This window comes from Mustela nigripes, chromosome 3, assembly GCF_022355385.1.
Source record: "Mustela nigripes isolate SB6536 chromosome 3, MUSNIG.SB6536, whole genome shotgun sequence".
In the NCBI taxonomy this organism is placed as follows: Eukaryota; Metazoa; Chordata; class Mammalia; order Carnivora; family Mustelidae; genus Mustela; species Mustela nigripes.
Genome location: NC_081559.1, coordinates 176,141,715 through 176,167,206, shown reverse-complemented (window position 1 = coordinate 176,167,206; position 25,492 = coordinate 176,141,715). Strand labels below are relative to the sequence as shown.

General features: G+C 37.5%; 1 protein-coding gene across 1 annotated transcript; it reads right to left on the bottom strand.

Annotated features, from left to right (window-relative positions):
• Nucleotides 1-740: 740 nt before the first annotated feature.
• On the bottom strand, nt 741-21,951 carry MED30 (mediator complex subunit 30). Its single transcript, XM_059392953.1, has 4 exons — nt 21,615-21,951; nt 12,966-13,124; nt 10,905-11,009; nt 741-1,127 (listed from the first exon to the last, which is right to left on the bottom strand). The coding sequence occupies exons 1-4, from the start codon at nt 21,789-21,791 to the stop codon at nt 1,032-1,034; spliced, it is 537 nt and encodes a 178-aa protein (XP_059248936.1). The 5' UTR covers nt 21,792-21,951; the 3' UTR covers nt 741-1,031.
• Nucleotides 21,952-25,492: the final 3,541 nt, after the last annotated feature.

The window sequence follows — 25,492 nt, the reverse complement described above, 5'->3', positions numbered from 1 at the left end:
ACTCATCCTCAACCACCCAGGGTCCCCTCCCCAGAGAAAGCTAGTTTCCTTCCAGGTGCTTGTGTAACCTTCCCAAGAAACTGTGTCCTTATACAGGAGAAGTTCAATAGCAGTATATATGGTTGAGTCAGAGCCAGGCAAGAGAGCTAGAGGCTTCTGGATCATTCTGATAATCTGAATCCCTTATGTGAGGATGCATTATGATGGGAGAGACTAGCTCCTATAGGCAGACCAATGAAGGGTGTGGGATAGACCAATTACCTGTCTACAAAAGCACTTGTCATTAAGTGCTATCGCGTTTAAAACTCTTAAAAATTTACTGTTTCCAAAAGACACTAAAAATTAGTGTAGGGTGTACCTGAAGAATCAGGTTGGGTGTTGCTTCTTGGGCTAAAGCTGGGAGCACAGAAGCACACAGCTGTGATTTCAGTTCATGCCAGACTCGAATGGTTTTGTTCTGTCCTGTTAGAGACAGTTCATTGTAGTTAAGACCCAACACATGAAGCACATGGTAAAAGTAATTTTCATCTATTTATAGAAATATACAGGTTAACTAATTTCTCATTCTACCCTGTTCTGGACTCTATATTTTAAAAAAACTGAGCTGAAATGGAGACTTACATGTTTAATTTTAATTAGTTTGAACCACAGATAGACTGTACTTGATATTTTCATTTGCAAAAATGTTTAAACCTTTAAGTCTCTTAAAAGGGTAATAAAATGAGCAAAACAACCGTTGATCAAATTGAAAAATTTATTTACAAAACTTAATTACTTTGCTTAAAAAGTTCAATTCATGAAGATTAACCAAAAACATAAGCCCTATCAAAGTTTATTATAATAATCTTTCATAGAATCAATAGCTTAAAAAAAACTGCCAATGAATACTTTAATGTAAAATTACAATGTAAAAATAGGAACTTTAATTCTAGTGAGTGGAATAGAAGCAGATAAATAATCTTCTTCAAAGGGAAAAACACTTGGGGGTGGGGAATGGCATAACGAGTAAAGCAGGAAATTTAAATATCAGTTTAGTTCCTCATTGCCAACATGGCATTTATATCCCAGATGAGATTTCGTAATTGATCCATAATTTGCTTCAGCTGTTGATTCTTCTGTTTGAGTTTCTGTAGAAACAAAAGAATTTATCAAAAATGTTTCGTGAATTATAGACCATGAAGTTATGAAGATTAAAATGTCATAAGTTAGAACTTTAATGATCCAGACAGAAATTAACGTGGAAGGTCTCGATCCTCTTCTGGCCAGAAACCCTCTCTGAAAAACATGCTGAATTCTAATTCAGCCCACAGAGGCCTCTGGCTCCAGCGCCTGACCCTTCCTTTCTGCTTCCACTCCCACCATCAAAAGAAAGTAAGCTAAACATTTCATTGTTACAAAACCCAAGATAGAGGTTTTCCAAGATGCAGTGTGACATAATGGTCAAGAGTGTAATCTCTAGAGTCAGATTCTCTGTGTTTATACTCCTCTGCATCAGTAACTAAATGTGTGACGTTGGCCAAATTACATAACCTCTCTGTGCCTCAGTTTCCACACCAGAAAAGGGATAATAACTGAAACTATCTCACAAGAGTTGCTAAGAGGATTAAAAAATTTGAATGACAGAACTGTGAGAACTGGACCTGGCATATAAGGAAGCATTCAATGAATGTTCCTCATAGATACTGAATGTAAAAAACAAAAAACAAAAAACAAAAAAAAAACCTGTCAGTATAGGAAATAAAGTTGAATGAAAAGAAAATTCCTGATGCAACTGGGCTTTCAAAGATGTGGCAGAAGTCACTGGCCACAGCATGAAGTGTGATCCACTTCTGACTCCGAAAACTACAGACCCAGCGGCACAGTCTTGCACATAGTCTTGTTCACAACTGAGACATGCTGGATTCCCTGAAGGCCCACAGCTCCGTGTCTCTGTATCTGAGCTGCTACTAGACCGCGGTTTATAAACTTCTCTTTAAGCATCCTTCCTTCAAATCCTATGTGGCAAATGTCTGCTTAGGTAAAACAAACCAGAGAACTTCTGGTTGGAGTACTTACTAGTTATTAGAATAATAATATTCACTAACCTTTTAGAAATATTACATTAGGAAATAATATCGTTAATTAGATAATTCTAAAGATACTATATTAAAATACCTCCAGATAAAGTAGTATATATGTTCATTATAGAGAGGCCTAAGAATCTTCATTTTGATTTCATTAAAGAGCCAACTAAGATGAAGTAAGTTACTCCTATTTTATCTAGAGTTAGACAAGTAAAAGGAAGTAGCTGAAAGGGAGGACCAAGAAACTCTTAATGGAAAACAGAAAAACAATTTACATAAGTTGTAATGTTCAGTATTAAATTTAATTCCTATTTGAGAAGGGAACTAGTACAACACAGATAAAACAACAGGCATATGCACAGTATACTGTTTCATGAAGCTCCCTTTAACACTGTTTAGGGGAGGAAGATACCGTTGGAATTTTAGTGACTTAGTCTCCTTGTTCAGCCTTCAGATGGCCCATCTTCTGGGCTCTGCTGTCAGAAGTATGTGGCAGTTACTGAAGTCACTGTGTATAGAATGTAATCAAATGGACCCTCATAGCTGGGTGAGATGAGGGATGACCAGATGGCCAGTACCAAGCCCATGAGGTCCTCTGCATCCTAGAGAACCAGAGATGGATCCTTCTGCCAGCAGGCAAGGGTACCCACACAGAGAGGGCTAGAAGGGTGGAGATGCTCTATGGTTTCCTGGGAGGCTGGAAACCTCAGTCCCAGTTCTAACTTTGCCTCTAAAATTCCTCCTCGGTTTTCTCATGAGATGGCATCACATATAACTTACGGGGCCCCTGCCGGTTCTACTTTCTGTACACCCAGACCTAAGAGGACAGTCAGTTATGCAGACACATAAGTTGAGTGAACTAATTACTGGCGTCAACACGGTTCAGAGTCCGCTGCCCATCACACTGAGCCATCACTCGCCCCACTAGCTGTGAGAGAGAGACTGTAGCTCCTGCGACCTCCCTTGTCAAACCCAACTTTTTAGGGAGAATGGAAAAGAGCTACTGAGTAAGAATAAAAGGAAGAGACAATATGAGATTTAAAAAAAAAAGTCTTATTTGAATTCTTTTGACATACTTTGAATACGCTTAAACTTTTAGGTTTCACAGCTTTTGTTTGGAATGGATTTCTAAGCCTGTAACACTTTCTGTTCTACACTGAGGGTATATTATGTCCCAGGCTCTGGGTTAGGCATTGTGAGGAGAAGAAAATGAATGAGGAACAGTCCCTGTCTTGAAGAAAGTCTGCATCGAGGAGGAGGAAGAGAAAGCCCACATGACCAGATTGTCTAACCTGGTAATGCCGATGCTGTGTAACCCAAAGAGAGAAACACTGCCTCTTGCTGGTAGGGTCAGCAAACACAGGGCCTAGAAAAACTGGTGGTCAGCAATAGTGGAAGGGGGAGAAACTTGAGCTTGGTAGTGGGCAATAGGAACCCATTAAAATTCTCAAAGAAAAAATATGATTTAATCTTGAATGAGAAAGGTTAACTGGACAAACACACGTTTGTCAGGAGAGATTCTCCTGAATCATTTCGGTGGTGAAAAAATCTGTGTCCATGGAAAAGAAGAAGGACTGATTTAAGTTTAAAAAACTGAAAACCATTCAAAGGCCAAATCTAGTGAAATAAGCTCAATGGTCACATTTTCGGTATAAATTATTAGAAGCAATAAAATTATATTTTTGGGTAGTTAAAAATATACTTTAAAGTCAATATCAAAACTGGTCCAGTGGTTTCAATTATGGATGTATCACTAGCATAAATGGGTCATTTAACCAATAGGATTGCTTTTAAAGTAATACTCATTTGGAAATACAAATTCTAATATACTTGTTTTAAAAAATTAGCCTTATTCTTAAAAGAATTAAGAGAAATAAAAAAATGTCGGGTATTTTCAAGGTAATATTCAACTCTAGGTAATAGTAATTAAAAAAAATATGTATTTTGCAGCACTTGGAAAGTTTTTCTCAAAGATGCCACAAAGTTTTAAATTAAAAAATTAGCATACAAGTAAGATACCTAGAGCCAAAACACATCATGACACTGTCAACAGCAAAGCTGACAGTTATGCTTATTAGTGGTTAAATTGTAAATAAATTTTCATGACATGATACAGGATTTAATATATACAGTCTTGCCCCTGATTGATTTTAACAGAGGTTGACAGCTGCTATTATCAAAATCCATCAGCTGTGCCTAATTTGTTACATTAACAGGTGAATGTGTAAGTAGAGCAGACACTTAAAAAATATATTTATGTTACCATGCCATGTAATTTAATATTCATATAAAGGCTGTGACCGTTGGTCAAAAATACTTTAATTTCTAAGTGCATGGACTCAATTATATGTCAGCTCTGTACAAAATACCCACATACCTCTTTCATTTTTCCATCAACAAAAGAGTTTAAGCAAAACAGAACTCATTCTGATCCCCTTCAAACATACATACAGTCTCAAACAAGTGTTTAGTCTTTTTGAGTATTAGGGTTTATAGATTCCAGAATGTTTGAAGAGAAAATGAGAAGTATTTAAATTAGCCAAAAATCTGACTATTGGAACTAGGACATCCTATAATCTCATGATTTCTATCAAATACTGATGACAAAATTTTATGCCTCCAAATATCATGGCCTGTGGTAAGTATTGGTGGTATGTATGTTGTTAGAAGTCAGACCATATCTTAAATAGTAAACACACTACACATGTGTTGTTCTATACAATTTTAAGTACACAAAGATGTAATGATATTTTGAAAATGAATAAAAGTTAACTGAGGGGTACCTAAAGCTACTTATTTTATGTAGCTTTTTTAGAATAAAAATAACGTATACATTGTAATACATTTTTGAGTATTTTTAATTGAATGCCAAGAATACCATTTTTTTTCCTGTTATACAGGTCCATAAAGCAACTTAATCATTTAAAATAAGCAAATATCAATGTATTAAAAAAATGGTCCGAGTTTTTTTAAAGTTTTTATTTAAATTCCAGTGTCTTTTTGGGGGAGGTTTTTTTTGGGTAAATATCTATCACAACAAATGGGTACTCTCTGCTTGAGAGTCTTCTGGGTCTTCTATCCCCAGAGAAGACACTTACCCATTCGTGTGAAATGTGCACAGTGGCAGACAACACATCTGACTGATTCATGGCAGAAACTCCCACACTTACAATGATAGTTGGCACAGAGCAGGTACTCAAATATATGAATACTTCAATATTCAATTAAAAAAACCCCAAGAGCCAAATCAAAAGCTTTCTAAATCCCAGAAGAGAAAAAACAAACAAGGGAAAAAAATGCCCCTAGCAATCATTTTTAAGCTTGTTCTTTGTTTTCCAGTTAAATATGGTCTGTTGGTATTAATATATATATATATATATATGGCTACCTTTAAAAATTATTCATTTTAATATTCTGTATCAAATTACTTTGATGTGTATTACTAGCTCAGATTGCTGTGAACCTTAAAGTTCTACCTCCACCTAATAATTTTAAAAATCTGCGTAACAGGGAAGAGAATTGATAAAAATAGACAAAAGGAATATAAAAATTTAACTTTATGAATACAGATATTATTAAGTAGTTGAAAATTAAATCAAAGAATTTAAACTTTTTTTTTTAGTAGCATCTGTGTGATTAAATAGATTAGGACAACATTTTACCATCTGCAGGTAGTTATTAAGAAAACATACTTCAGAGAAACATTCAGGTATGTGAGCCATCAAGGCAGAAAAATATATCCATTGGTCATGACCTTACTCAGTGCTATAAAAATTTCTAATTATATATTTTAATCTTCTAGAAGGGAAGTACAAAGTTGGAAGAAAAGAATAAATAATGTTAGTAGCAATAATTTACATAACTTTATTAAGAGTCAAAATATGTGTCACGTTCAATTCACATTTCCAATGTTTTATTTAAGAAATGAGTTAAAAACATCTTTAGGTTAAAAAAATCCACTTTGCATGGTTTTTAGCTATTTAATCTCTTCTGTCTTCTTTATTTTTTGGATTTCAGTTTGTGTTAACCAAATCTTAGTCTTCCCCCTCCCTTTTTTTTTTTTTTTTTTTTAAAAAAAAAACCCTCTTGTTTACTATATAATTTTTTAGTCCTGTTTCAAAATATATTAACAGTTCCTAGGAAGTAAGAGGAAGCTATGAAGCCATCAAATGAGGACTTCCCCTGCCACTCAAGATACTTTCCCCCTAAATTCTCTGAAAAAAGAAAAAAATCCTGTAGAAATATAGGGCTAAGCTTTAAGTCTGTTCAATTAAAACATCTAAATAGATTCTTTCTTCTTTGTAATAACCTTCAATTCAATATGTTAACTAAAACAAATTTTACCCCCAACTTAGAAGCACTTGTAACAGCAAAATCAGTAGATTCAAATGATTTAATCAAAGAAAGAGTCCTTAAATGCCTGAAGTATAAATGGGAACACAAAATCTGAATATGGGCTTTAATTCCGTAAATAGACAAATCTTCAGAAATATTGTCTATGTATTCTGTGTATTGATATCAACTTACTGCTGATAAACACTGTGGACTAAATACATGTGTTTATCTCTTCTTTTTCTCAAAACCCTAATAAAACGGCAGGAGAGAAATGGAAAAACCTATAATCCTATGTGGAGAAAAATGATCAGAAAGGAGACAGTAGCAGATGCGAGGTGGTAGTTTAAGAGGAAAAGTAGAAGGGGAGTGCAGTGGTAGATGACTTGGGGGACACGACAGCCCAGGTGGATTCAGGGACAGCACCGCTGAGAACAGGGCTGCTCCTCCATGGAGACAAGACGGGTGCCATGGCAGCAGCACCAGCTGAGGCCTGGGTATAAAAACTGGAGGAACAGCAGAAAGCGCTCCAGGGACGAGCAAGAGCGCCAGGTGCTCACTCCTACTCCTCATGAACAGGTGACTGAGTGCTCTCTCCCTGAGCCCTGCCTCACCTCTAAGGATTAGGAAAGGTTTGTTTCCTGTGACACTAACCACAATGGCTGTGGATTCAGTGCCCCCAGCATAGCAGAAGGCAAGAAGACAAGAACATATCTCTCTGTGTAGGGCACTGGAAGATTCTTTACTGAAGAAACCAAACAGCCTTTAAAAAGAAAAGAACCAAAAACCCTCAGAAAATGATATTTGGGGGTCCCCCTCCCCAAAAAAGCCAACTTGCTTCCGAAACTCAACATGATTAAGTCTACTCACAAAGCCTATTATTATTAGCACTTTCTAGTGTCTTATTCTTAAATATAAATGGCTCACGATGAAGCATTAGAGTTCATCAGATCTTTTAGAGCCTCCATCTGGAAAGACAACAAAATGAAGTAGATAGGGCTTGCAGTCTATGGCACATGACCTGTTTCTGTAAGGCCTGTGAGCTGAGGATGGTTTTTACATCACAGCAAAGATCACATTTGTCCCACAAAGCCTAAACTATTTATTATTTGGTCCTTTAAAGTTTGCCAAACCCTATTTGAGAAGATTATGGAAGAACACCTTCAAACTTCTGAGGGAAATTAATCTGCAACATAGAATTTTATAGCCAGCCAAACTATCAACTGGACAGCTATGGGAGGACTACAACTTAAGTCCGTACATTCCTTCTGAAGAAGGCACTGATTTATGTCCTTTACCAATAAAGCAGCAAACCAAGGAAGAGAAGATATGAGGCCTAGGAAACAGTGAAGCCAACAGAAGGGGTGAAGGAATCCCCAGCACAGTGCTGAACAGCACACCTAGAGAGCATTTAATCAGACCTAGTGAGAAGATGGAAGACTCTAGGGAGACTAAACTGCCTGATAATTTTGACTCTGTGGAAAAATTAGAAGAAAGTGCTGAGATGCTATCCCAGATGCATAGAGAACCAAAAATTTTTTTAAAAAATTACAGAAATTATTAACTCCAGGAGGACAAAAAATTGTTCAAGGAAATGTGACCCTAGTTTACTATGTGGCTAAGTAATAAACAATATTTATGTGCCTTAATAATACAAACAGAATATTTATTGAACCCCAATTATGATATGACTGTATTGAAAAGACGGGGGGAAAGGAAAGTATATAGGTGGGTCCAGGAGAGAGAGGCTGAAAGAAAGCAAAATCCTCAAGTGGGGAAAGAAATTTTTTTATACACCTTATCCTTTGAATCAATTATACCTTTCCCTTATGTCCAGTTTTACCCTTCACAAAATTCTAAATCAATAGCTAATGGGATTTTTTTTTTTTGATTATACATTCTCAAAGTATTGTTCTATTCTGATTCTATGAAAGATCTTTTAAAGAAAATAGTGAGTTATTTCTAAGACATCAAACTGGAAAAAAAAGAAAAACTCAGAGAAATAAAAGGTGAAATATTTATTTCAACTCAGAGAAATAAAAGGTGAAATATTTATTTCACCTTTTAGAAAAATTTTATCTTTCTTAATTTACACAGACTTTTTCCCCTAAAATAGCATAAAATCTTCTATGATAGAGAACTATGTCACATGCTCTGAAATCAAAATTGCCACTATAACAGTTTTATTTATATACATATTTCACTGTATCTTATACAAAATATCTTTATTATAGAGAAAAAATAACAGAGCACATCTATTGTGAATTAATGCATAGATTATCAACAGAAACCTGTAACTCTTAAAAGAATGCCTCATTCTCTAGACGACTGAACACCATTTATTCTTCAAGACATAAAAGTTCCCAATCCCCTCCTCATTCCCTACAAATTTCTTACTGTAAGTTCTTTATGCTCATTCACTACTGTCAAATTTGCTTGAAGTAGTCGAATTTGTACTTTTTCCTTTTACGAAAAAAATGAAAATTTTCTAAAATCCAGCTTTTTCCTTTCTCCTGTGTTTTGATATACATTTTTTCTCTTAATTTTCCAGTATTTTGTTTTTCAGGTCTATTTTCAACTCTGAATTAATTTTGACATAGGGTATAATATAAAAGCTTGATAATATCCTCCCAGAGTTTCATTTTTAAAGACAAATTTTCCACACAGTTTCTCTTCGGACATAATAAATTCTCATATGCAAGAGGAAGACTATTCGTCTCGTTATTATTTTACTAATCTGTCTATTCTTATATCATTATTTCACAATTATTGCTTTTTATAATATGCTCCACATGTTTTAATTTTTGAAGCAAAGGGTTCTGTTTTATTACTCTCATGAGCATTTTCTTTGATATTTTAGTATGTTTCACACTCATAAAAATTCCAGTTTGGATTTTGTTTTTTCATTGGTATTGCATTAAAATCTTATTATTTTGTGTACGTTCAAGAGAATTCAGACTCAAGACTGGCATTTTTTGAATATTTATTGCCCACACAAGAACTTTATGTGTTCTTTTAATTATTCAAAGGTTCTTTTATGTATCATAATAAGTTCACATAATCATTGATGATTCCTATTTAATATCTGTTGCTGCAATTGTGAATAGCATCTTATAATCTAATTGGTTTACCGCATTATAAAGAAAATAGTATCACTCAGATCAAGCCTTTTTGTCAAATTCTAAATGATTCTAGTTAATAAACTTTCTTTGAGCTTAAACCAGCCTGAGTTCTAATATTATGTATAAACTTAACAAGCTTGTGTATAATACTATAACCCCTGTTTCCCAAAGTTTGTTTCCATTTCCTGTCTTTTTCTTCTGACTATAGCTTCTAAAGTAATAATAAACAGTGGTGTAAGGCATCTTATTTTAGGCCCATTTTTAATAGAACTAGTTCTTTATTTCACCTGTATGAAAATGTTCCCCATTTATCTGAAGTAAGTTTCTTTAAAGACTAATAGTTTTAAGTGTTCTTTGAATCAGTAACAGTTGAATTCTATCAAATGTCTTCTAGATCTGAGAAAAAAATTTTTTTCCAATTTAATCTACTGACATTATGTATTATACACGTAAACTAAATTATCCTCATCTACCTCCAAAAACCCTTGTCAGCTGCGACGGATTAATTTTTAATACCCTGATGAATTCTATTAACTAGAATTAAGAATATCAGGATCGGGGTGCCTGGGTGGCTCAGTGGGTTAAAGCCTCTGCCTTCGGCTGGGGACATGATCCCAGGGTCCTGGAATCGGGCCCCCCATCGAGCTCTCTGCTCAGCAGGGAGCCTCTCTGCCTGCCTCTCTGCCTACTTGTGATCTCTGTCTGTCAAATAAATAAATAAAATCTTGAAAAAAAAATCTTGAAGAAAAAAAAAATTTCAGGATCAAAGCAGTGGCAGAGGGGTGTGTATTTGTAAGTGAGTTAGTGAGACTGGTAGTTTAATTTATTGTGCTCTTTGTTAGGTTTTGGTAAGCGTGGGCCATACTTCCATAGAATGAACTGATAACTTTCCTTGTATCTCTTTGTTTCACGAGAACTATCTGAATATTATCTACTAAATTTCCAAAAATATTTATAATAAATACATTCAAGTTAGGAACTTTTGCAAGATGGAGGGTGGTGTTGGCTAATGCTTTGATAACTCTCAATTTATTATTCAGGTGTTGAGATACTCATACTTTCTATTTGTAAATTTTTATCATTTGCTGCTCCAAATATGCTTTAAGCTAGAAAGCTAGAATTCTGCCTAGAAAAGAAAAAAGTAAATGAGTTGTGTCTGAGTGCCTCTGAAGCTTTGCTAAGAGGTTTATGGCATGATTCTACGATCTCTCTTTTGATTATTCAAGCATCATTTCTGCTTACCTTTTTAGTTCTAAATAGGTTACATTTGCCACAGAAACAACTTCGTGTAATTCTAGAATCCAAACTATGTCTTTGAATTACACAGGCTCCCTAGTAATTTTTATCCATAATTCTGAAATATAAAATACACAGGCTAATAACTCACTTTATTTACTTCAGCAATTTCTCGCCTCTCTTCACTTGCAAAACGAGGTGGGCCGGCCCGATCATCATTCTTTGAGCCATCTTCTTCCACATATGGAATTAGTTGCTGGGAGTGACAGACAGGACTTAAAAGTCAGAAACATGATGCAAAGTTTCCAATTACACTAGTATACAAAGTCTCTCTGATTAAGGTTAATTTTTATCCTTTTCTTTTAGTAGTACATAAATATACTGTAATTCAGGTGATGGCCTAAAATAACAGCATTACAAGTTTATCATTTCAGTACCTACTGTACATTATTTTCAAGTTTCTTTTGCAAAATAGATCTTTTAACATTAGTTGTTACATGCAGTTAAATAATATCCTCCCCATTTAATCAGCAAATATTTAATTTTCAGATACTGGGTGAGATACAGCAAAAATGATGAGATGTGATACTTGCCCCTAAAAAACTTACAGTCCCTTGATAGAACAGGCTTTTCTTTTCATCTATACTAGAAAGAAAAGAACTTCACAGATGTGCCTTATATAAATGTCACTTACTTTGCTATCCAGAACCTCAGTGTTCATGCAAATTTCTAAGTTAAGAGGTCTTAACTTCTTTTAGTTGGGAGACAGTTTTTTGTAGGAGAAAAAAATTTATATAGCAATGGAACACCTAGCAGAATTACATGTATGGTTTATGATAAGGTTTATTGGAAGCCCCTCATAAATGTTAGATAGATTTCAGGAATCATTTGGTCTCTACCATCTTAAATTGACAATGCAGGAACAGGCCAGAGGTAAACAAATAGTACAAGCAGGAGTCATCTGGCCAAACCTCTTCAAATTCTTGGGACTAATATAAACTTGTCCAGACCACAACCACACTTTCTTCCTGTCAATACAGAGCTATCCTCCCTCCTGAAGATGATTAATCTCCATTCCCGTGTTCTGATTTCTTCATCCTCCTGTCTTAAATATTTATCTTCTTGCTCCCAATGTCTCCCCATGGTTTTCTTCCTGTATAATCTAAACATGTCTGGTCTCTCATTTACACTTTTTTCTCCTTTTCCCCTGTTTTTGCCTTTCTTTTCCCCAAAACCCTTGACACCAACCCTCCTTCCATCTACTGTTTTCCTCTCTTTATGAAAGCTTTTTGAAAGACGGGATATCCACTTGTTAGCTCCAGTTCCTTGCTGTGTAATCTTCAACCCACTGCAACCTAACTTCTTGTTGCTAACAAACATTTCAACAAAACTCTGCTCTTCTGTATCAATAATTTTCCTCTAGTAAAATCTACTGGACAATTTTCATTCCTTTTTTCCTTGCATCCTCTCCAGCATCTGATAATGTCGCCCACATTTTTTATCTTTCTCCTATATCTTTGACCACTTTTCAGGCCATTTTGCAGTTTATTCTTTCCTCTGTACATCCCTCACATGCTGATCACACAGAACAGAAGCACTTGGCACATGAAATTGTCCTCCATATGTAGTGAGAGAACATCCAAACCTTTCCTGCTACTTTTGTGGGCAGAGACAGAACTTGTCAACAGGAAAGGGCCATCTATTAAAAATATCATATATCTAGTGAACTAAAACATGTCGGTAAACCCAAGATTAAATTTAAGAAATATATTTTCAAACAAAAGTGATTCCACTAAGCTAGTCTAATAATGATGAAAACATAGTATTTCATCTGTAGAGAACTTCCTTGAAAACCATTTTAAGAGTATTTTCAATGCTATTAAAACTCTTAGTAAAAAAAAAAAAAAAAAAATCATGCACTGATTTAATTAATTAGACCCTGGCAGCAATAAAAAAAACTGCCATAGACCTCTCTTTCCTCCCTACAACAAAAATTCACTACAGGGTTGGACGTTCAAATCTACAAAGTAGTAATGTGACAAGACAGTACTAATTCTATGCATACATATCATAGTTTCCTCTTCTCTCATCAAAAGTAAATAACCAATATACATCAACATCTGAAAACATTGTGAAAAGAGAAGGAGAAAAAGGAAAAAATTACAGCTGTCTGGCATCTTACATTCACCCCTCCTCTCCCACTACAACTTGCCTCCACTGGGATGGGGTCCATCCCTCCACAGTTTTCGTTGCATTTGTCATAGACCAGTCTCAGCTTCCTGAAGAGAATAGAAAGTTGGCGAAGATGGTCTTGGAGTTTTGCTAGCCGGTCTTGATACGTTCCAGTATGGTAAGTGACACCATTTGGCAGCTGATCAGGCAAAACAAAAACAAGAAAAATACGAAGTAACGACAATCAAGATTTTCTAGAAGTAAAAGCTAGCAAAGCAGAAATTCTTTTTAAGTACTGCGTAAAAGCAAACTGTTCTTTACAATTAATCAAGAGTAATTTTTGAAGGATTTAAGAGTAATACTCAGTCATTTGTTAGCTCCTTCGTGTAGTGTTTCGGTGCTGTAAGACAGCCACAGAAAAAACTTCATGATAGGACTCTCTGACCAGTCAAAATACTTTCCCTTCTAATTTTTGAAGTAATTATAACTTTAAAAATAACACCACATGGCCAACGATAAGAGACTCTTAATCTCAGAAAACAAACTGAGGGTTGCCGGGTGGGGTGGGGCTAGGGAGAGGATGGTGGGGTTATGGACATTGAAGATGGTATGTGCTTTTATTTTTTTATTAACATATAATGTATTATTAGCCCCAGGGGTACGGGTCTGTGAATCGCCAGGTTTGTATTTCACAGCACTCACCAAAGCACATACCTTCCCCAATGTCCATAACCCCACCACCCCCTTACCCCCAGCAACCCTCTGTTTGTTTTGTGAGATTAAGAGTCTCTTATGGTTTGTCTCCCTCCTGATCCCATCTGTTTCATTTATTTCTTTACCAAACCCCCAACGTTGCCTCTCAACTTCCTTATATCAGGGAGATCATATAATTGTCTTTCTCTGACTTATTCTGCTAAGCATAATACCTTCTAGTTCCATCCATGTCGTCACAAATGGCAATTTCATTTCTTTCAATGGCTGCATAGTATTCCATTGTATATATATACCACATCTTCTTTATCCATTCATCTGTTGATGGACATCTAGGTTCTTTCCATAGTTTGGCTATTGTGGACATTGCTGCTATAAACATTCGGGTGCATGTGCCCCTTCGGATTACTATGTTTGCATCTTTAGGGTAAATACCCAGTAGTGCAATTGCTGGCTTATAGGGTAGCTCTATTTTCAACTTTTTGAAGAACCTCCATGCTGTTTTCCAGAGTAGTTGCACCAGCTTGCATTCCCACCAACAGTGTAGGAGGGTTCCCCTTTCTCCACATCCTTGCCAATATCTGTCATTCCCTGACTTGTTAATTTTAGCCATTCTGATTGCTGTGAGGTGGTATCTCATTGTGGTTTTGATTTGTATTTCCCTGATGTCATTCACTCATATTCTTAATTTGAGGATTAAAGTGCCTTAAAACCAAGACATTAACTACTATCCAATAGCTAGAAGATCAGCCTGTTTTTCTAAACTTCAGTTTACTCTTTTTTTTTTTTTTTTTTAAACAGATGGGGTAGGAATGTGAACAAATGTGCATTGTAGAGTACTTGGGAAAAAAAAGAAAACAGGAAACACTATCATTAGAAGTAGATAAACCGTAAACATGAAATAAAGACTGGGAAGGCCTACATATAGTTGATAGGAGATATAACAGGAATATTGGCTTGAATAATTATTTTCTTCTTTTCTATCATTTCCAAATTCCCTGATCTAGAAGCTATAGCACAGTAATGAACATGAGGGAGACAAGGTACCTCTCAGAATATGTTATAATAGTGCCTAAGATCTCCTGATATAAACCCACAGTATACATGTTTAGCTGAAAAGCTCATCAATAATCATCTTATTCTTGAATCCTAATAAAGATCTGTAAACATATGATCACACCCCTTGACACCAAAAGGCTAAAATTCAATATCCAGTCTTAAATATCCAGTCTTAAAACAAATATAAAATACTGAGTAAAAATCCCTCAGCACTAAAAAATACATTTATCTCAGTTAAAAAGTCAGTACCATAATTAATGTGGAAACATTAAAAGCATCCTCACTGAAGTCAGGAATGGAACAGGAAGTTTACGAAGACCACTAATACTACTAGTGAACACTGTTCTGAAGGCAGTGGCCAAGGCAATTAGAAAAAAAAGAAAAAGATGAAATATTAAAAAGGAAGTAGTACAATCACTATTTATGGATATGATATAAATGATATGATAAGGTGCTATTAACAACAAAGGTAGTCAAGAGATGCTACAAATTTAATACAGAGAAAACAGCTTTGTGTTTAAATATGGAAACAAATGAAAATGAGAAAGGAAAAAGATGCCATTTACAAAAGCAGCAATAAAGATAAAATATCTAGTAGATTTTAAAAATTTCACAATATAGATCTTGGATATCAGCCCCTTGTCTGTAGTGTCATTCCTGAATATCTTTTCCCATTCTGTGGGTTTCCTTTTTGTTTTATTGACTTTTTCCTTTGCTGTGCAGAAGATTTGATCTTAATGAAGTTCCAAAAGTTCATTTTCGCTTGTTTCCTTTGCTTTTGGAAACATGGCTTGAAAGAAGTTGCTATGGCTGATGTGGAAGTGGTTACCGCCTATGTTCTCCTCCAGGATTTTGATGGATTCCTGTCTCACATTGAGGTCTTTTATCCATTTCGAGTTTATCTTTGTATATGGTGTAAGAGAATGGTTGAGTTTCATTCTTCTATATATAGCTGTCCAGTTTTCCCAGCCCCATTTACTGAAGAGACTGTCTTTTTTCCACTGTGTATTTTTTCCTGCCTTGTCGGGAAGATTATTTGGCCTTGGAGTTGAGGGTCCATATCTGGACTCTCTACTCTGTTCCACTGGGCTATGTGTCTGTTTTTGTGCCAGTACCATGCTGTCTTGGTGATCACAGCTTTGTAGTAAAGCTTGAAATCAGGAAACATGATGCCCCTAGCCTTTTCTTTTTTCTTTTTCTTTTCTTTTCTTTTCTTCTCTTCTTCTCTCTTCTCTTTTCTTTTTCAACACTTCCTTAGCAATTAGGGGTCTTTTCTGGTTCCACATGAATTTTAGGATTGTTTGTTCCACCACTTTGAAAAATGCTGATGGAATTTTGATTGGGATGGCATTGAAAGTACAGATTGCTCTGGGCAGTACAGACATTTTAACAATGTTTATTCTTCTGATCCACAAGCAAGGAATGCTTTTCCATCTTTTTGTGTCTTCTTCAATTTCTTTCATGAGTGTTCTGTAGTTCCTTGAGTACAGATCCTTTACCTCTTTGGTTAGGTTTATTTCCAGGTATCTTACAATTCTTGGTGCTACAGTAAATGGAACTTATTCTCTAATTTCCCTTACTGTATTTTCATTGTTAGTGTATAAGAAAGCAACTGATTACTGTGCATTGATTTTGTATCCTGCCACATTACTGAATAGCTGTATGAGTTCTAGTAGTTTGGGGGTCAAGTCCTTGGGTTTTCCATATAAAGTATCATGTTATCTGTGAAGAGAGAGAGTTTAACTTCTTCTTTGCCAATTTGAATACCTTTTATTTCTTTTTGTTGTCTGATCTTTGTTGCTAGGACTCCTAGTACTAGAAGTACTATGTTCAAAAATAATGGCAAAGAGTGGGCATCCTTGACCTGTTCCTGATCTCAGTGGGAAAGCTGTCAGGTTTTCCCACTGAGAATGATATTCGCTATGGGTTTTTCACAGATAGATTTTATGAAGTTGAGGAATGTTCCCTCTATCCCTATACTTTGAAGAATTTTAATCAGAGCAGATGCTGTATTTTGCCAAATGCTTTTTCTGCATCAATCAGCGGACCATGTGGTTCTTTTCTCTTATTGATTAGTTCTATCACATTGATTGATTTGTGAATGGTGAACCACCCTTCCATCCCAGGGATAAATCCCACCTGGTCATGGTGGATAATCTTTTTAATGTCTTGTTGGATCCTATTAGCTAGGATCTTGTTGGAAATTTTGGCATCCATATTCACCAGGGATATCAGTCTGAAATTCTCTGTTTTGATGGCTCTTTGCCTGGTTTTGGGATCAGGGTAATGCTGGCTTCATAGAAAAAGAGTTTGAAGTTTCCCTTCTGTTTCTATTTTTTGAAACAGCTTCAGGAGAATAGGTATTACATAAATTATTATTATATAAATATCTATATAAATATAGATGAAAACTTCAAATACTTCACAGGGACACAAAAAAGAGATTTGTGTTCTTGGTTAGTAAGACTCAACATCACACTGATATAAAGTTTCTCTAGGTTCAATCAACCTAATAAAACCCTAACAGGTTTTTCTCAGAACTAATCAAGCTGATTCTAAAGTACAGGTGGAAAAATAAATAAGGACATCCAGGGAAACTTTGGAAACAAGTGTGAACACATTACAGAGTCACAATACACGTAAGAATGTTTGGGGTTACTACATAAAAGACAGGCAGCCAAATGGAATAGAGCATCCAGAAATAGATTCGTTTGTATAAAGTAGCATCTGAAATCAATGGAGGAAAGAAAGCTAATTACTCACCCTTTTAAAAAAAAGTAGGGCTGGGGCCATACCTCACACTTTATAGAAGGATAAATTCCACATGGATCTAAGTTTTAGATGTAAAACTTGAAACAAAACCCAGAAATCTTCCTGATTGTGGAATGGGAAAAGTCCTTCCTTACTAGACAGAGAACATGACAGTCCTCAGAGACTGATAAATTCAGCTGCCTTAAAAAGTACATATGTATGGCAGAACTTCCATAAGCAGGGCCAAAGGGCAAACAACAAACCGGGGAAAAGAAATACTTGCAAGTTCCATCACACAGAGCAAGTTTGTCTGATATGGAAATAGCCAAATCTTACAAAGATTGATCTATCTATCTATATAGATATGAACAAGCAGCTAGCAGAAAAGAAAATATAAATGATTCATTAATATATGAAGAGATGCTCAAACTCACTCAAACTAGAAGAAATGGAAAGTAGATTTTCATCTATCACATGATCCGAGGTCCAAAAATATAACTATTAGTCAGAGCCTAGTTGTTGGTCTTGGTTAGGACATGGTAGCAGAAGGTGGTACATCCCCCATGGAGGACAGTTCATCGAAATTTACCTAATTACAGAAGCACAAAGCTGTTTCTAAGAATTTATCCTACAGGTATAGTTGCACACTTATGTAGGAGGTTATTCACTGCAGTCTAATAGTGAGAGATTAAAAGCAATCCAAATGCCTAGAGAACTGGTTGAATAAATTGCAGTATTTCCATTCAGTGTATTACTGTATATATACCTTAAAAGGAAAAAGAAATATATTCTGGACAAATAGGAATGAACGACAAAATATACCAAAATGAAAAAAAAGGAAGGTGCAAAGTGTTGTGTATAATACACTATTATTGGTGCAAAGAGGGGAAAAAAACGAAAGAACAAACATGTACTTTTGCTTAAGTGTGCATAGAATATCTGAAGGGATACATAAGAATAGTAAATAATAAAAAGCACTAACATTCTTTGCCTGTAGAAAGGGGTTAGACAGCCAGCAGACAGGGATGGGAGGGATAAAGTTCACTGTAATGTTTGCTCTGTTAATTTCTGAATTCTGATTATATATTAATTTTTTTTTTTTAAGATTTAAAGGATAACAAAACCAAAGCAGTATTTTCTTATTCAGGGAATCTTAACCCAGAACCTAGCAATCCTTGAATAAAATTCACTCTCAAAATTGTCCCCCCTCAAATTTTACTCAGAATATATACATGGGCATTCTTCTCAGAAGAGAATCTATTACTTTTCATCAAATTCTCAAGAGGTTCATGGAGACCTAATAAATAAAGAACCATTTTCTCTAAAACAAACACTTAGAAATAATCTCAGTGGTTTGCATTTATGGCACTTCATCCTTCTGGATGAGTAATATAGAAGATTATTTAAAAATTTTTAATAGTTTAAAAATGTATTAAGGAATGAAGGCTCACACTGTTGTTCTTTTTTCAGCCAATAAAGACATGCCTCAAATGGTCTTATGTGAGTTAAACCACAGAATTCACAATGTTAAGAGGCCCAAAGAAGTAACTACCATAGTCCATTACAAGTTGATTTTGAATATATGTGCACATGTAATCAAGTTATTGATAATACTTTGTTGAAAGAGTTTGATTCTTTTATAAATTTATATATATTATATATAATATATACATATTATATATGTGTAATATACAAATATATGAATTTAATATATATTAAATATATATTATATATAATATTATAATATTATTGTATCTCTGTTAATCATACAAAGTGTTGGACAGCAAGTTAGTATTAAAAAGAGAGTAGGAAGGGGGTGCCTGGGTGACTCAGTGGGTTAAAGCCTCTGCCTTAGGCTCAGGTCAGTCCCAGGGTCCTGGGGTGGAGCTCCGAATCGGGCTCTCTGCTCAGCAGGGAGCCTGCTTCCCTCTTTCTCTGTCTGACTCTCTGCCTACTTGTGACCTCTGTCAAATAAATAAATAAAATCTTTAAACCAAAAAAAAGAGAGAGAGAGAGAGTAGGAAGAACCACCAGTTATATGTGTATTGGTAAATTTAAATAGAAAAAACATTTAAATTCAGTTAGCCAAGACAGAATACATCATTAGTTTTTGATATAACGTTCAATGATTCATTAGGTGCTTATAACACCCAGTGCTCATCACATCACATGCCCTCCTAAATGCTCACCAACTGAGTTACTCCATCCCCCCACACACCTCCCTTTCAGCAACCCTCAGTTTTTTTCCTAGAGTCAACAGTCTATATGGTTTGTCTCTCTCTCTTATTTCTTCCTCTTCAGTTCTCTCTTTAAGCCGTTTCCTCAGCTGTAAAATTGAGGATAAAAAGACTTTTTAGAACCATTCTTAAAACAGTGTGCCTGCCCAAGGAAAGTACTTGATAAATGTTATCGGTAAGATCTACTAGTCCTAATTCAGTTCTTTGCATATAGCAGGGTAAAAATAAATATCTACTAAATTCTGAAAAATCATTTAATCCTACTTGAGTCATTTTTAGATATTAATCTATTAATTTTAAAAATGACTGCTAAAGATTTCATATCTTCTTTTGGATCCCCTTTGTATTGTGTTTCACAACGGCATATTTACATGGTTAAGATTTGAACGCACCCGAATTACTTTTACAGTGCTCCCACTGAAATCAGAGTTGTAAGCATCTGAAGACCTGGTTTCAAATTTATCCCGTCACTGAGTAGCTTTGGACAAGTCACTGCACTGCACCTCTCTCTGGCAGAACCCTCATAACACAAGAAGGATATCCATATCATGTAGTAGTAAGATAAGTAATAAGATAAGCAAAATGGTGTTGGAACAAGTGGATATCCAAATGGATCTATAAGAAAATAAAGTCAATGCGCATTATAGAGCTAAAACTATAAACATCCGGAAGAAAAAAATTGAAGAAGTTTGTCACTTTGGGTGAGGCAATGATTTTTTAGGTACAACACCAAAAGTTAAATCTGTAGAAGAACAAATTGATAGATTCAATTCCATCAAAATTTAGAATGTCTTTTCTTCAAAAGGCCATGTGAACGGAATGAGAACCCACAGACTGGGAGATGGAATCTGCAAAGCAGAAAGACATTTGCTACCAAGTGTTGTCAAGATAAGGAGTAAGTGGACCCCTCAAACACTGCTGGTGGGAATGCAGAATGGTGCGACCACTTTGGAAAAGTTCTTTAAAATGTTAGTTATTTGCCATATGACCCAAGAGTTCCACTCCTAGGCTTCTGTCCACTCTAGAGAAATGAAACGTGTTCACACAAACATTTGTTAGGCAGACGTTCGTAGCATTATTTATAATGGCTGCAAAGTTGGGACACAGCCCAAATGCCTATCGACAGATGAACAGTTACAGAAACTGTGACATAGTCACACAGTGGCACACTATTCAGCAATCAAAAGGAATGAACTAATGATGCATGCTGTGTCAAAAGAGCCAGACCCAAAAAACAAAACAAAACAAAAAACAAAAGACAAAAAACTACATAGTGTGTGATTCTACTTATACAAAACTCTAGAAAGTACAAACGAACTTATGGTGCCAGAAAGCAAATCGGAAGTTGTCTGCGGATGGAAGGGCCAGAAGTAAAGATTTCCAAGGGGCACGCGGAAACTTTTTGGGGTGGTGGTGGTGGTTGATGATTCCTAAGTATATACATATGTCAAAACTACGTAAATATATTTAATTGTATGTCATCTATACCGAAATAAAAATGTTAGCAGAAAAAAATTAGCAGAATCTAAATTCTTCGGAATCCTGAGACCCTCAGAAACTATTTTGCTTGAGAACAAGATGAAAGCTAAGGCAGTCTAATGAGGTTAAACGGTGAGAAACCCACCTTGACCCTGAAAGGTACAAGAGTTTGCCTAGGAGCTAGAGAATCCGGGCGAATGTAGAGAATGAGGCCTCCGTCTTGGAGAAGTCCTCTCTGGAAAACACCTTGGCATCACAGAATCGTGGGGACAGGCGCGTCACTGGGGAACACTTCGGAACGCAAATGGGGGCGATCCTATAATGAAGGCTTGCCCAGAACAGCCCCGCGGACGCCCAGGGGCCCCACGGAACCACCGAACCAGCGCCCCTTTACTGCAAGAAGCATCCCGCTCTCTCCACGCACCGCCAGGAACGCGCGCCTTCCTTCCCACCTGCATGTTCCTGAGGAGCTGGAAGATCTCCATGGTGCGGTACACGATGTCCTGCACCGTCTCCTGCCCGATTCGGCAGAGCGAGGCCGTGTTGACCTCCCGGGCGGCCTGCTGAGCCTGCGGTCCGCCGAAGGGCCCCGGCGCCATCCCCGACGCCGCCAGCGGAGGGGTGGACATGGCGACGCTGCGGCCTTCGGCCAGCGCAGCCTGAAAGTAAGCGTCAGGGGTCTCGCCGGGCGCTGGGCTGCCGCCGGCCTCCCCGATGAAAGGAGCTTCTAAGACTCCGGCGGCCTGATTTCAAAACAGCGGCCGGGACTTCCGCCCACCGTGACGTAACGCGTCATCCTAACGTCACGGGGACCGCCCACTTGGCGGCCCCTGGGAACGTACCTCGGCACCAAGCTGGCCGCGATTGGACCGGACGCCCCCGTGGGGGCGGGACGGAGGAGTAGAGTAGCCAATCCCCGCCAGCACTTGTACCAGGGGGCGGTGCCCGTGCGGTGAGGCGGTTGGGCTTTCCCGGAGAGCTTTCCAAGAGTCTCAGACTGTGCTTGGAATTCCTGAGCGAGCTCTCGTGCTGTGCTAGTCTGCGGGCTGAGCTGGCCCTCGTAACAAGCCTGTGAGGTCTGCGCTATTATTATCCTTTTACAGCCAGGAAGCCGACTCAGAGGGGCTAGTTTGACTTGTTTAGTTGCATACAGCTTGGAATTGGTAAAGCTGCGATTTAAATTTAAAAAACGAAATTCCTCGCCTTCCCTGCTTCCCTGTGACCCAACAGGGACTCCTCGTTTGCTGTTGGTCGCCGCTTAAGGGTCGGTTTATTGGAATAGTTTTCCCGATCACCCAATGGGTAGAATGAATGCAAACACACACCCACACGCACCCGCCTGCCTACCTACTTTTCTGACTTTGGTACTTATTACTGTCCACGTTCTATATAGTTTTCTGTTTGTTTACTTTCTGATTTCCCTTCGCCTTACACACATACTAGAATGCAAATTCCGTAGAAAGAGACTCTGCGTATTTTATTCACTTCCCGCTTAGTGATTGGCATATAAAAGGTGCTCAGTAGCTCCATGTTGAGTGACATAAATGTAAGAAAAATTAAAATAAACTCATTCTCCCACCTATCTTTTACTTCCCATTTCCAAAGTGGGAATAGGGGGCAAGTCCAGAATGTGAAAAATGGTGATAGACTCAAAAGGATTGCATTTAAAAAAGTATCTGAACATTCTATTAGTACTAGGACTTTATAAAAGAAATGGTTATAAAAATTACACAAGAACCGTTGTCGAGATTTTAAAGATAGTGATTTTCAGCTCCTGAGTGAGCAATTGTTACTTGACAAATATTATTTGGCAAATATGCTGTATGCTGTATGCTGGGAGTGGAGATAGCAGTAGTGGACAAGTAAGGCAAAGCCTTGTTTTCAGAGGAGCACAGCACTCATTACTATGATGAGTATTTTGAAGCAAATGTTCAAGGTCTCATACCAAGGTGCTAACAATTTAGTAGATCAGGAACAATCTAAAGGGAGTAAGTTGGGCCCTGATGGTGAATGGGGAAGGACGTTGAACACTGGAGCCTTTTCCATGAGGTGATCATGGGACAAGGAAGGTCAGTGGCAAGTGAGGAGGCCTCCAAATGCTTTCTAGGGTCTGAAGCTTAGTGTGAGGTTGAGTGTCAGGAAGCCTTGGTCCAAGGCTGGGGACCAAGGCAAACCTTTGGAGGATGTCCTAAGACGTGTCAAACAGCCTGGGCTTTATACTGCGTGAGACAGCAAGCCATCGAAGAGTTTCAGGAGAGAGTGATAATTACCAGAAGTACTCAGTCTGGAAGGCTTACTCTGGCTTGCTAAATGGAGAGTGGTGGTATGTTCTGTCTCCTTCTTCCCTCCCAAAGAAAGATGGTGTTGATGATGATGAGCTGTATTAGAGAAATAGTACAGTGGGTAACTTTGAGTAAATGTTTATACATAGGATCTAGAGAACTTGATGTTGGCTGGACTGGGATGTGAAAGTGAGGAAAGAATTAAAGATAACATGTTTCTGCCTTGAACAGGCGGGTGATGTTTATGCCGTTTACCAATAGGGTACACTGCAGAAAAAAAATGTTTCAGTGAAATTATGACTTATATTAGTTTCCTATTGCTGCTCTAACAAATTACCTGCTGTGAACTTAGTGACTTGAAACATCAAAGCTCAGGGTGCCTAAGTGGCTCAGTCAGTTAAGTGTCTGCCTTCGGCGTAGGTCGTGAGCCAGGGGTCCTAGGTCCAGTCCCACATCTGGCTCCCTGCTCGGCAAGGAGTCTGTTTCTCCCTTTCCCTCTGCTACTTCCCCTTGTGGTCTCTCTCTCTCTCTCTGTGTAAGAAAAATAAATGAAATATTAAAAAAAAATCAAAGTCTATTACAGTTCTGTAAGATCAGAAGTCAGAAATGAGTCTCATGGTGCTAAAATCTAGGCGTTATCAGCTCTGTGTTCCTTTCTGGAGGTTATCAGGAGGAATTTGTTTCTTTTTCTTTTTCAGCTTCTAGAGACTTCCAGCATTCCTTGTCTTGTGGTCCATTCCATGTTCTTCAAAGCCAGTACTGGTCAGTCAAATCTATTATGATGCTTTCTCTCTGGTTCTGAGTCCTCTGCCTCTCATCCTATTTAAGAATGCCTTTTTTTTTTTTTTTTAAGATTTTATTTTTTATTTGAAAAAGAGAGTGACAGAGAGCGTGGGGGGAGGGGTGTGCAGAGGGAGAGGAAAAAGCAGGCTCCCCTCTGACCAGGGAGCCTGATGTGGGGCTCTGTCCCAGGACTCCAAAGTTATGACCTGAGCTGAGGGCAGATGCTTAACACACTGAGCCACTCAGCCATCCCTTATGAACACTTTTGATTACATTGGACCCACGCAGATAGTCCAGGATATCTTTTTGTTTTAAAATAAGCTGTTCAGCTACTTTAATCCCCCCTTGGCATGTACTATAAGATACTCACAGGTTCTGAGGACCAGGACATCAACATCTTCAGGGTGGAGGGCATTATTCTGTATACCACATGCCTCTAGCCCAAATTGCCCCTGAACTTCATTTTTTAATTATTTAAATTCAATTAGCCAATATATTGTACATCATTAGTTTCAGATGTAGTGTTCAATCATTTATCAGTTGTGTAACACCCAGTGCTCATCACATCACGTGCCCTCCTTAATGACCCCAGTTACCCCATCCCTCCCACTCACCTCCCCTCTAGCAGCTCTCAGTTTGTTTCTTATACTTAGGGGTCTCTCATGGTTTTTCTCCCTCTCTGATTTCTTCCCAGTTTTCCCTCCCTTCCCCTGTCTTCAGACGCTGGTACCTAACAGTTATCTGACATTGTGACTTGAACAGCTAATTAGCATCCAGAACCCAACATGTCCAAAGGCAAGCTCATGATCCCCCCCCACTTTCTTCTGTGATTAGTTGCATCTCAGTAGCTGGCACCACCATGTGCTCAGTTTCTCCTCTGACTTCTCTTTCCCACTCTTCTTCCTCGACATCAGAAACTACGGTGGACTCGAACTTTCATGTATATCCTCAATGCGATCACTTCTCATGCCTTTTCCTCTTCCACTTGAGTCCAAGCTGTCTTCTTCTCCTATTTAGATTGTTGAATAGCAATAAAAAAAATGCTCCCTCAGTGAACTTCCTTGCTTCTCCTCTTGCTCTATCAGTACACTGTCATGACAATACCCACAGGCGGCTTTTTAAAGGTAGAAGTCAGCCTGTGTGCCTCCTCTGCCAAAGCGCCTTCCCATCATGCTTAGAATATAATCCAAATCTCTGTGGCCCGCAGAGCTTCACATGTGCTGAACCCTGGCCTCTCCTGCCGTCTCAGTTCCTGCTTCTTTCCC